This window comes from Osmerus eperlanus, chromosome 7 (genome assembly GCF_963692335.1).
Source record: "Osmerus eperlanus chromosome 7, fOsmEpe2.1, whole genome shotgun sequence".
NCBI lineage: Eukaryota > Metazoa > Chordata > Actinopteri > Osmeriformes > Osmeridae > Osmerus > Osmerus eperlanus.
The window spans coordinates 2,839,578-2,851,788 of record NC_085024.1 but is presented as its reverse complement, the minus strand read 5'-3'; the positions used below and the strand labels follow the sequence as shown (position 1 = coordinate 2,851,788).

Genomic DNA, 12,211 nt, shown 5'->3' with positions numbered 1-12,211 from the left:
TAACGTTTCATTTGCTGCGGTTAGAATATTCTAACATAAATGATGCCAAAAAACTATGTCAAGACAGTGAAAAGAGTGCCAACCAACCCCAGTCTCCCCTATACAGCGCAGACCATAGATATAGACCATAGGCTATATATAGACCATAGGCTATATATAGACCATAGGCTATAGACCATAGGCTATATATAGACCATAGGCTATAGACCATAGGCTATATATAGACCATAGGCTATATATAGACCATAGGCTATAGACCATAGGCTATATATAGACCATAGGCTATATATAGACCATAGGCTATATATAGACCATAGGCTATATATAGACCATAGGCTATAGACCATAGGCTATAGACCATAGGCTATAGACCATAGGCTATAGACCATAGGCTATAGACGCCACCACCAAAAAGTATAGGCTACACAAGCCCTTGTATTCTGTTGATTCCCTTACTAAATCTTCTTGCAAACAAAATGACCACACATTCGTGGAGTTAAATACCAATTAGTGAATTCAAATAGGATTATAAAGGATTACATGGAAAAAGTAAAAATGTTCAACAAAATATAAAGAGCATGAAGAATAAAGTTTGTGTGTTCACAAGGGTAAAAAATACTTCGAAGTGGTTAACTTACGGTGACACTAGTTTCACTAAAATTTCTCTAGATGCCCAGTTTTTGCTTGAAAACTATTTATTAATTAATAAAATTACGAATTCTCATTATGCCATCTAGCAACACTATTAAGACTATTAACACGCGTTTTGAAAATATATGAAAGATGAATAAAACCAAGTCTGAACGGTAGGTTGTACTTTGAAGACTATTGACATTGCATCTCCCTATGTAGCAAGCTACACTGGAACACAGGGAACCACGAAGAACACTGGCCGGTAATTGGTTCCAACAGCAGATGGAGTCAATGCATCGTAAAAAGAAATGGACATTTCTGGATTTCTGAAAGAACGTAGGCTACAAGGAATTACAACTCTTCCACGCAGTGCAATTGACGGAAGTTTTATTCTTGTGCAGAATCTAAAACGTGCAGTTTCTTTTACCACCCAAAATGTACTTTTAAACACGTGTTCTCTGGTCAAAACATCCATCTTGAGAGAAGGATAGTTGTCATAACACTATACACGTCAACAGACAACAGCAAGAGAGTTTATTGTCCACCAACCACATAATATAACACATTCGGTTCATTTACATTCAGCCCAACTGTGATTCTAATGACAGGGGGTCTTCCAGATATACATAGAGGACATTGGTTGTTGTTTTTTTATCATCCAACAAACTGTTTCCTTGAAGTGTAACTACACACCGCAATTTCAGCCTGAGCCCTATGATTTTTTTATAAAAGCTTTCTGGTAAAAAGTTGTGGATGAGGGATTTTTTCAAGATGATTCATTTTGGGGCTTCCTCAAAGTGATTCATTAACATTGTCAGTTATCAGCTGACTACCCCTCCCTGTGATATGTCGAACCTCCAAATGATACTACATATGTCACAAACATCTTCAGATTTTAACCAAGGGGCCAAACAAGCCAAGAGGCGAGCCACTTAACAATCAAAATGATCCTTTCTGCAAACATTTGTCAGTATCATGACTAGGACTGATAAGTTGAAACATGCGCAACTATTAAATAATAAAAGGTTAAACTCCCCCAACATTTTTGGGGTGTTGAGTTACTCTTTACACACAGTTCTCTGTTGCCATGGCGAGGTGTCTAGGCGTCTGAGCGATGGCTGCCTCTCTCGCGGGCCTAGCGCAGGGCGATCTCCAGGTCGGTCATGACGGACAGCTGGCCTTGGTACCTGTTGGTATCGATCGACTTCAGCTTCTCCTGGTAGTGCTTTGGTAACCCATTCTGCTCCGCCCCCATCACGATCACCTGCGACGACCAAACAGAACCCACCTAGCTCAGAACGTCATATAGAACCTTTGGAACTTTTAGAACCAGAACACCTGGTAGGCCCAGGAGCTTTCAGAGAACCTGTGAGTGTTCTACTCTGTCTACAGAGAACCTGAGAGGGTTCCACTGTCTACAGAGCACCCGAGGGTTCCGCTGTCTACAGAGACCCTGAGTTTTCCGTGGTCTACGGAGAACCTGTAAAGGTTTCACTGTCTACAGAGAACCTGAGGGTTCCACGGTCTACAGAGAACCTATCAGCGTTCTACTGTGTCTACAGAGAACTTGAGGGTTCCAATGTCGACAGAGAACGGTTCCCGAGCCGCCGTGTAAGAATGTGAATGGTGTTTGAAACTCGGACCACACACCACGCCACGCCACCCTCACACAACAACGACAACAAGAGGAAAACAAAGAACTGGTCCGGGAGCTACAATGCACAAAGCGTCAGACACAAAGCCACGCAAAGCCAATCAGAGCCGCACACTGTTTTTGACTCCCCAGGGCTAGGATTATATCAGACAGGAGCGACACAGAACAATCTGGAAGAGTATCTCGCCGCCGGTCAAACAGTGGGAAGCCAACTGCCCCAGGATCTGACCACACGCATCCTCATCTCTGATTGGGGCTGCTGCTGACCCCAGGGACACGGCTCATAAACATGTGTCCTTGCGGATGCATGGATGGTGGAGCAGGAACGCTAGTTGCAGATGCTTCACGGAGGGGGGGTGGACCTGGCTGAATAGCCGACAAAGCCCAGGACCCCGGTGCTGCTTGCACCCTATTGTCCCTTAAAACACAACAGACAAGCACAAAGTGAGCACCAGAAAGCACCACACAGCCTGAGGCTGGGGGCTACAGAGGCACACAGACCCAGGCTGGGGACTAGAGAGACAGGCTGGGGGCTTCAGAGGCAGGCTGGGAGCTAGAGAGGCAGGCTGGGGGCTAGAGAGACAGGCTGGGGGCTAGAGAGACAGGCTGGGGGCTAGAGAGACAGGCTGGGGGCTAGAGAGGCAGGCTGGGGGCTAGAGAGACAGGCTGGGGGCTAGAGAGGCAGGCTGGGGGCTAGAGAGACAGGCTGGGGGCTAGAGAGACAGGCTGTGGGCTAAAGAGACACAGGCTGGGGGCTAGAGACACAGGCTGGGGGCTAGAGAGACAGGCTGTGGGCTAGAGAGACAGGCTGGGGGCTAGAGAGACAGGCTGTGGGCTAAAGAGACACAGGCTGGGGGCTAGAGACACAGGCTGGGGGCTAGAGAGAGGCTGGGGGCTAGAGAGGCATGCTGGAGACTAGAGAGACAGGCTGGGGGCTAGAGAGGCAGGCTGGGGGCTAGAGAGACAGGCTGGGGGCTAGAGAGACAGGCTGTGGGCTAGAGGCAGGCTGTGGGCTATAGAGACCGGGTGGGGGCTAGAGAGGCAGTCTGAGGGCTAAAGAGACACAGGCTGGGGGCTAGAGAGGCAGGCTGTGGGCTAGAGAGACATACTGGGGGCTAGAGAGACAGGCTGGGGGCTAGAGAGACAGGCTGGGGACTAGAGAGACACAGGCTGGGGGCTATAGAGGAAGGCTGTGGGCTAGAGACAGGCTGGGGGCTAGAGAGACAGACTGGGGACTAGAGAGACAGGCTGGGGACTAGAGAGACAGGCTGTGGGCTAGAGAGACAGGCTGGGGGCTAGAGGCAGGCTGGGGGCTAGAGAGGCAGTCTGAGGGCTAAAGAGACACAGGCTGGGGGCTAGAGAGGCAGGCTGTGGGCTAGAGAGACATACTGGGGGCTAGAGAGACAGGCTGGGGGCTAGAGAGGCAGGCTGTGGGCTAGAGAGACATACTGGGGGCTAGAGAGACAGGCTGGGGGCTAGAGAGACAGGCTGGGGACTAGAGAGACACAGGCTGGGGGCTATAGAGGAAGGCTGTGGGCTAGAGAGACAGGCTGGGGGCTAGAGAGGCAGGCTGGGGGCTAGAGAGACAGACTGGGGACTAGAGAGGCATGCTGGGGGCTAGAGAGACAGGCTGGGGGCTAAAGGCAGGCTGGGGGCTACAGAGACAGGCTGGGGGCTAGAGAGAGGATGGGGGCTAGAGAGACCGGGTGGGGGCTAGAGAGGCAGGCTGGGGGCTAGAGAGAGGATGGGGGCTAGAGAGACAGGCTGGGGGCTAGAGAGACCGGGTGGGGGCTAGAGAGGCAGGCTGAGGGCTAGAGACAGGCTGGGGGCTAGAGAGACCGGGTGGGGGCTAGAGAGGCAGGCTGAGGGCTAAAGAGACACAGGCTGGGGGCTAGAGAGGCAGGCTGAGGGCTAAAGAGACACAGGCTGGGGGCTAGAGAGGCAGGCTGGGGGCTAGAGAGACATACTGGGGGCTAGAGAGACAGGCTGGGGGCTAGAGAGACAGGCTGGGGGCTAGAGAGACAGGCTGGGGGCTAGAGAGACAGGCTGGGGGCTAGAGGCAGGCTGGGGGCTAGAGAGACAGGCTGGGGGCTAGAGAGACATGCTGGGGGCTAGAGGCAGGCTGGGGGCTAGAGGCAGGCTGGGGGCTGGAGAGACAGGCTGGGTGCTAGAGAGACAGGCTGCGGGCTAGAGAGACAGGCTGCGGGCTACAGAGGCAGGCTGTGGGCTAGAGAGACAGGCTGGGGGCTAGAGGCAGGCTGGGGGCTAGAGAGACAGGCTGGGGGCTAGAGAGACAGGCTGCGGGCTAGAGAGACAGGCTGCGGGCTACAGAGGCAGGCTGTGGGCTAGAGAGACAGGCTGGGGGCTAGAGAGAGGCTGGGGGCTAGAGAGACAGGCTGGGGGCAAGAGAGACAGGCTGGGGGCTAGAGAGGCATGCTGGGGGCTAGAGAGACAGGCTGTGGGCTAAAGAGACACAGGCTGGGGGCTAGAGACACAGGCTGGGGGCTAGAGAGAGGCTGGGGGCTAGAGAGGCATGCTGGAGACTAGAGAGACAGGCTGGGGGCTAGAGAGGCATGCTGGAGACTAGAGAGACAGGCTGGGGGCTAGAGAGACAGGCTGGGGGCTAGAGAGGCAAGCTGTGGGCTAAAGAGGCACAGGCTGGGGGCTAGAGAGACAGGCTGGGGGCTAGAGAGACAGGCTGGGGGCTAGAGAGACAGGCTGGAGGCTAGAGAGGCAGGCTGGGGGCTAGAGAGACAGGCTGGAGGCTAGAGAGACAGGCTGGGGGCTAGAGAGACAGGCTGGGGGCTAGAGAGGCAGGCTGGGGGCTAGAGAGACAGGCTGGGGACTAGAGAGACAGGCTGGGGGCTAGAGACAGGCTGGGGGCTAGAGGCAGGCTGGGGGCTAGAGAGACAGGCTGGGGGCTAGAGAGACAGGCTGGGGGCTAGAGAGGCAGGCTGAGGGCTAGAGAGACAGGCTGGGGGCTAGAGGCAGGCTGGGGGCTAGAGAGACAGGCTGGGGGCTAGAGAGACAGGCTGCGGGCTAGAGAGACAGGCTGTGGGCTAGAGAGACAGGCTGTGGGCTAGAGAGGCAGGCTGTGGTCTAGAGAGACAGGCTGGGGGCTAGAGAGACAGGCTGGGGGCTAGAGGGACAGGCTGGGGGCTAGAGAGGCATGCTGGGGGCTAGAGAGACAGGCTGGAGACTAGAGAGACAGGATGTGGGCTAGAGAGGCAGGATGTGGGCTAGAGAGACAGGCTGGGGGCTAGAGAGACAGGCTGGGGGCTAGAGAGACAGGCTGGGGGCTAGAGAGGCAGGCTGTGGGCTAAAGAGACACAGGCTGGGGGCTAGAGACACAGGCTGGGGGCTAGAGACACAGGCTGGGGGCTAGAGACACAGGCTGGGAGCTAGAGAGGCAGGCTGGGGGCTAGATAGACAGGCTGGGGGCTAGAGAGACAGGCTGGGGACTAGACAGACAGTCTGGGGGCTAGAGAGACAGGCTGGGGACTAGAGAGACAGGCTGGGGGCTAGAGAGACAGGCTGTGGGCTAGAGAGACAGGCTGGGGGCTAGAGAGACAGGCTGTGGGCTAAAGAGACACAGGCTGGGGGCTAGAGACACAGGCTGGGGGCTAGAGAGAGGCTGGGGGCTAGAGAGGCATGCTGGAGACTAGAGAGACAGGCTGGGGGCTAGAGAGGCAGGCTGGGGGCTGGAGGCAGGCTGGGGGCTAGAGAGACAGGCTGGGGGCTAGAGAGACATGCTGGGGGCTAGAGGCAGGCTGGGGGCTAGAGGCAGGCTGGGGGCTGGAGAGACAGGCTGGGGGCTAGAGGCAGGCTGGGGGCTAGAGAGACAGGCTGGGGGCTAGAGAGACAGGCTGCGGGCTAGAGAGACAGGCTGCGGGCTACAGAGGCAGGCTGTGGGCTAGAGAGACAGGCTGGGTGCTAGAGAGAGGCTGGGGGCTAGAGAGACGGGCTGGGGGCAAGAGAGACAGGCTGGGGGCTAGAGAGGCATGCTGGGGGCTAGAGAGACAGGCTGTGGGCTAAAGAGACACAGGCTGGGGGCTAGAGACACAGGCTGGGGGCTAGAGAGAGGCTGGGGGCTAGAGAGGCATGCTGGAGACTAGAGAGACAGGCTGGGGGCTAGAGAGGCATGCTGGAGACTAGAGAGACAGGCTGGGGGCTAGAGAGACAGGCTGGGGGCTAGAGAGGCAGGCTGTGGGCTAAAGAGACACAGGCTGGGGGCTAGAGACACAGGCTGGGGGCTAGAGACACAGGCTGGGGGCTAGAGAGACAGGCTGGGGGCTAGAGAGACAGGCTGGAGGCTAGAGAGGCAGGCTGGGGGCTAGAGAGACAGGCTGGAGGCTAGAGAGACAGGCTGGGGGCTAGAGAGACAGGCTGGAGGCTAGAGAGACAGGCTGGGGGCTAGAGAGACAGGCTGGGGGCTAGAGAGGCAGGCTGGGGGCTAGAGAGACAGGCTGGGGACTAGAGAGACAGGCTGGGGGCTAGAGACACAGGCTGGGGGCTAGAGGCAGGCTGGGGGCTAGAGAGACAGGCTGGGGGCTAGAGAGACAGGCTGGGGGCTAGAGAGGCAGGCTGAGGGCTAGAGACACAGGCTGGGGGCTAGAGACACAGGCTGGGAGCTAGAGAGGCAGGCTGGGGGCTAGAGAGACAGGCTGGGGGCTAGAGAGACAGGCTGGGGGCTAGAGGCAGGCTGGGGGCTAGAGAGACAGGCTGGGGGCTAGAGAGACAGGCTGGGGGATAGAGAGGCATGCTGGAGACTAGAGAGACAGGCTGGGGGCTAGAGAGACAGGCTGGGGGCTAGAGAGGCAGGCTGTGGGCTAAAGAGACACAGGCTGGGGGCTAGAGACACAGGCTGGGGGCTAGAGACACAGGATGGGAGCTAGAAAGGCAGGCTGGGGGCTAGAGAGACAGGCTGGGGGATAGAGAGACAGGCTGGGGACTAGAGAGACAGTCTGGGGGCTAGAGAGACAGGCTGGGGGCTAGAGAGACAGGCTGCGGGCTAGAGAGACAGGCTGCGGGCTAGAGAGACAGGCTGGGGGCTAGAGACACAGGCTGGGGGCTAGAGACACAGGCTGGGGGCTAGAGAGACAGGCTGGGGGCTAGAGGCAGGCTGGGGGATAGAGAGACAGGCTGGGGGCTAGAGAGACAGGCTGAGGGCTAGAGAGACAGGCTGGGGGCTAGAGAGGCAGGCTGGGGGCTAGAGAGACAGGCTGGGGGCTAGAGGCAGGCTGGGGGCTAGAGAGACACACAGCCTGAAGCTGGGGGCAAAAGAGACAACTGGAGGTAGGTATAGCTGTTTGGGTTAGGTATAGCTAAGTGGTGAGAGTATTTGAAGTATCTTACAGAAACGAGATAAGCAGAAGAGAGTGAAGGAGAGGAGGAAGGTGGAGGAGAACAGAGTGAAGGAGAAGAGGAGAGTGAAGGAGAGGAGAGAGGAGGAGAGAGTGAAGGAGAAGAGGAGAGCGAAGGAGAGGAGAGAGGAGGAGAGAGTGAAGGAGAAGAGGAGAGCGAAGGAGACGAGAGAGGAGGAGAGAGTGAAGGAGAAGAGGAGAGCGAAGGAGAGGAGAGAGGAGGAGAGAGTGAAGGAGAAGAGAGGCAGGGAAAGGAGAGTGATGGAGTAGAGAGTGAAGAAGAAAAGAGGAGAGAGATGAGCGTGAAGGAGAAGAGAGGAGAGAGAAGGAGAGGAGAGAGAAGTTAAGTAGAGGAGAATGAAGGAGAGGAGAGAGAAGAGGACAGTGAAGGAGAGGCGTGTCACCTTGAGGTATTGTGGAGAAGGGGGCGCGTAGATGCAGCTGTTCATGGTGTAGGTTCGACTTTGAAGATCCTGGCCTTGTGTCTTCACCAACACTTCTATAGGGCTGTAGGCCCCTAACTTCACACTCTCCTGACTACACACACACACACACACAGCACAGAACACACACACACACAGTACAGACCACACACATCCACGCAAAGCACACATCCAAAACAGATTAAAAGTGTTCAGATACAGATATATATTGAGATACAATTCAGCCCTCTACCCAGAATGAACAGTTGCCCCTATTGAACACACACTAGAATAATAAATAAATAACTAAATACACACACACTGGAATAAAAAACTAAATACACACACCCTACGGTTCATAAGGGGGTGGTGGAGGTGGGGGTTACTGTACCTGTCCAGAGACTCCAGGTCTGACATGTTCATCCTCCATACGACCCCCCACACCTCGTCCCCTGGGCTGAACTCGATGGTGGCCACACCCCCATGCCAGCGGTCACTAGCCAGCCCCTTCCAGTTCCCAAACACCAGCTTGTAGTCCTGGACAGGAAGAGATGAGAGACAGACTGAGATATGAGAGATATATGAGAGAGAGAGAGAGAGAGATATGAGAGAGAAAGAGTGAGAGAGAGAAATATGAGAGAGAAAGAGTGAGTGAGTGAGTGAGAGAGAGAGAGAGAGAGAGAGAGAGAGAGAGAGAGAGAGAGAGAGAGAGAGAGAGAGAGAGAGAGAGAGAGAGAGAAGAAAGTAGAAAGAGGGATAGACAAGGTAGAGAGAAAATATACCAAAAGAGCAACAATCCTTCAGTGAGAGAGAGGAAGAAAAAGAAGAGAAAGAAAGACAAGGAGAGCAAAAAGCGAGAACAGTGAAGTCCACCCCTGACCCCCCCCCCCCCCCCCCCCCCCAGGCGTTACCTTGAGTTTGGCCACGCAGTGGACCACAGCGGAGGGGTTCTTCAGCTGCAGTCTCTCCTTCAACAGGTTGCTGCCGTAGGCAAAGTACAGGAAGGTGTGGCTACTGTCCATAGTGGCAGACACTCCTTCAGACAGCAGGAGGAGGAGGAGGGGAGGGCAGGAGGAGGAGAGGGATGGAGGAGGAGAGGAGGAGGGAGAGAGTAGGGAGGAAACACAGCCAGCAGGGTCGGAGGTGGAGCGGAGACGCAAGGTAAGGTCATGAGCGCCGGTTGTGACAAAGAGCTGAAAACACAGACGCGCTCTCTTTTTATACTCGCTCATGCGCTATTCTCATGCTAATCCACGGCGCCGGTCCTCTGACCGGAGGGGGGCTTTGAGAGTGGAGTGGAGTCAACGGCTTACTTTTACACATTTACACAGAGCCCTCTAGTGGCTGCAAAGACGTGTTGCACCTCTTGCATTATAGTGCAGTACACGTGATGTTTTTCACACATCGTTAATTATAAGTGGCCGAGCATTATAGCGCACAAATTGACAGACCAATTACTGTTTCACGCTTTCCTGACGCTCATCAAATCTGCCATGAAAATACAGACCTTGCTGTGCGGTTGGTGAAAGCGAGATGTAAACACCGCCGTTACTGAATGATTTCTCTCCTCATACTTTCCCTGTAATCCTGACGCGAATAGTATTTTAACTGAGCCAGTATTGCAGTCTGCTGAAACTCTAGGAAGGTAACTTTCGATCCAGTTGTTTATTAAAAGCAGATGTTTGTAGAGTCAGACACTGAATCGTTTGAGTCAAACCGCGCCCACTCGAATCGTTAATCGACGTTGCGTTTAGAATCAAGTGACTAGTGATGGGCATTCCGGCTCTTTTGCGTGAGCCGGTTCGTTTGGCTCACTTCACTGAAAAGAGTCGGCTCTTTTGGCTCCCGAACGGATATTTAAAAAATAAATGTTTTAACTATGAATTTGATTATGATAGGTGTGAAAACAATTTTAATTAAATTATTAAATGAAATCATACTCTACCTTAACCACAATGTCTTTAAAAATGCAGTGATTTGTTATGGCTCTCCGAGTTTCGACTACTCGTCTACTGAGTGTGTGTCAGTTGGCTCGGCCCTCCCTCATGCAGTTCCATTGGTTGACACCGCGTGTATGATTGACAGGAACAGAATGTGAGGATGATCGTGTGCGCCTTTAGGCCGCACACGGCATTTGTTGTTATTTGAATTAGTCTATTTAGTGAATTAGTCAATTGAAATACAATTAAAATGAATTATTTCATAACCAATGAAATCGCTCCCTCTGCATGTGCTCGCGCCTTCATCCCGGGGGAAAAACACCGATAAAGACTGTCACTCACTCAACACCTCACCTCCCCGATTGAACCCCGGAAGTCACAGGGTTCTTTCTATTCATGCACATACATTGTAGCGAAATACTTTATATGGGCTATTTATTTGTATTCACGTAATTTAAAACGTTATGATTTATTATCCATCTGCTTCTATTGTGACGATAATTCCACCCTCCCTGGCTCTCCATATGTCCCTTTTATAGTATATATAGTATATATTCCCTCTCCCAGTGTCTTTATAACTTATATAACAGTTGTTCATTAGAAGTTTTCTGAAAACCTTTGTACATCTGTTCTATCCTTTATAAGGTCAGTTACTATTTGAACTACCCTGGTTGCCTATGGGGGACGCCATTCAAATGCCGTGTTATTACTAGGACTATTGGATGTGTAACAGACGTGGTCTTGCAAGCTCCGTCAGAGGTATCGAGCAACTCGTCTCGCACTGGGTTCGAACTTACCACTTCTGGCTTCCCAAGCGCCACCACTACCAACTACGCCAACGAAAAGCTAGCAATTCGTTGACGCGGGTGGTCTGTTACATACCTGAGGAGTAAGTTTCACTGATACACATCAGCTACAGATGTAACCGGGACATAATGCCGTGTTATCACGAGGACTGTTGGATGTAACCAGGACATAATGCCGTGTTAGGACTGTTGGATGTAATCGGGATATAATTGATCAGGGCTCTGAAGTTTTATCAGAAGTTTGGCGTGAGATTACCTAGGCTACCTGTCAACGTTGGATCCAACATTGGATACTCACTCTCCGCTCCGTCCCGGGAGAGAGAGGGTGAGAGAAGGGGAGAGAGAGGATGAGAGAAGGGGAGAGAGACGGGGAGAGAGAGGGTGAGAGAAGGGAACAGCGACGGGGAGAGAGAGGGGAGAGAGAGGGGAGAGAAAGGGTGCGAGAAGGGGAGAGAGGGAGACGGGAAGAGAGAGGGGAGAGAGAGGGAGGGAGAGAGAGGGAGACGGGGAGAGAGAGGGGAGAGAGAGGGAGACGGGGAGAGAGAGGGAGACGGGGAGAGAGAGGGAGACGGGGAGAGAAAGGGAGACGGGGAGAGAGGGAGGGAGAGAAGGAGAGAGAGGGAGGGAGAGGGAGACGGGGAGAGATAGATCCACCTATACTTGCAAGTGCTAGACTAGGCTTGAGTTTCTTCACACAAAACGAAGTAGTTCTAGGTCTAAAAAACGACATTTTGTTAAACTTGTATCTGAAGGGTATGGCTTGTCGTGGCTAGTACTTCAACAGTGGGAAAGCAACCACCCCCCAATCGCTAATAGTCGTTTTACTTGGCTGGCTTTCCGCCCTGTGATTTCCATAACCACAATATTGTTATGGTTGTGTCAGTTAACACCACAATGATGGCATTAACCATAACAGTCAGAGGGGGTGAGCAGTTAAGGAATCGGGCAATTAATCCGAAGGTTGCCGGTACGATTTCGGCCGTGCAAACTGACGTTGTGTTCACCCTATACTTGCCTCGGGGGAATGTCCCTGTACTAAGTCGCTCTGGATAAGAGTGTCTGCTAAATGACTCAATGTAAATGTAAGCTAGTAGTAGTAAATAGTAGTCAGGGGTGTCGTTAGATCATTTTTACTGGGGCAATGTATTCCATGCCCCAGTATACTCCATGTCAGCGCTTTCTTCTGAGCTTGCCAAATAGCCATTGCAACACGCACATATGTGCGTGTTGCAATGGCTATTTGGCAATGGCTATTTAGAAGTCCAGGTGTCGGACTCGGCACACTAGTCAGAATTGAGGTAGGCTAAGAACACATTACAAATCTAAAGAAAGTTTCTAAATAATAGGCCTTCCAATCATCTTATTTTGACTAAAACATAAAAACAATGTTACA

The 12,211-nt window shown here is 52.9% G+C and overlaps 1 protein-coding gene across 1 annotated transcript; it reads right to left on the bottom strand.

Moving 5' to 3' along the window:
* Positions 1-913: 913 nt before the first annotated feature.
* LOC134024084 (gamma-glutamylcyclotransferase-like) lies at positions 914-9,861 on the bottom strand. The gene is made up of 4 exons (XM_062466507.1): positions 8,984-9,861; positions 8,464-8,609; positions 8,055-8,187; positions 914-1,897 (listed from the first exon to the last, which is right to left on the bottom strand). Exons 1-4 carry the CDS (start codon positions 9,302-9,304, stop codon positions 1,769-1,771), a joined length of 729 nt encoding a protein of 242 aa, XP_062322491.1. The 5' UTR covers positions 9,305-9,861; the 3' UTR covers positions 914-1,768.
* Positions 9,862-12,211: the final 2,350 nt, after the last annotated feature.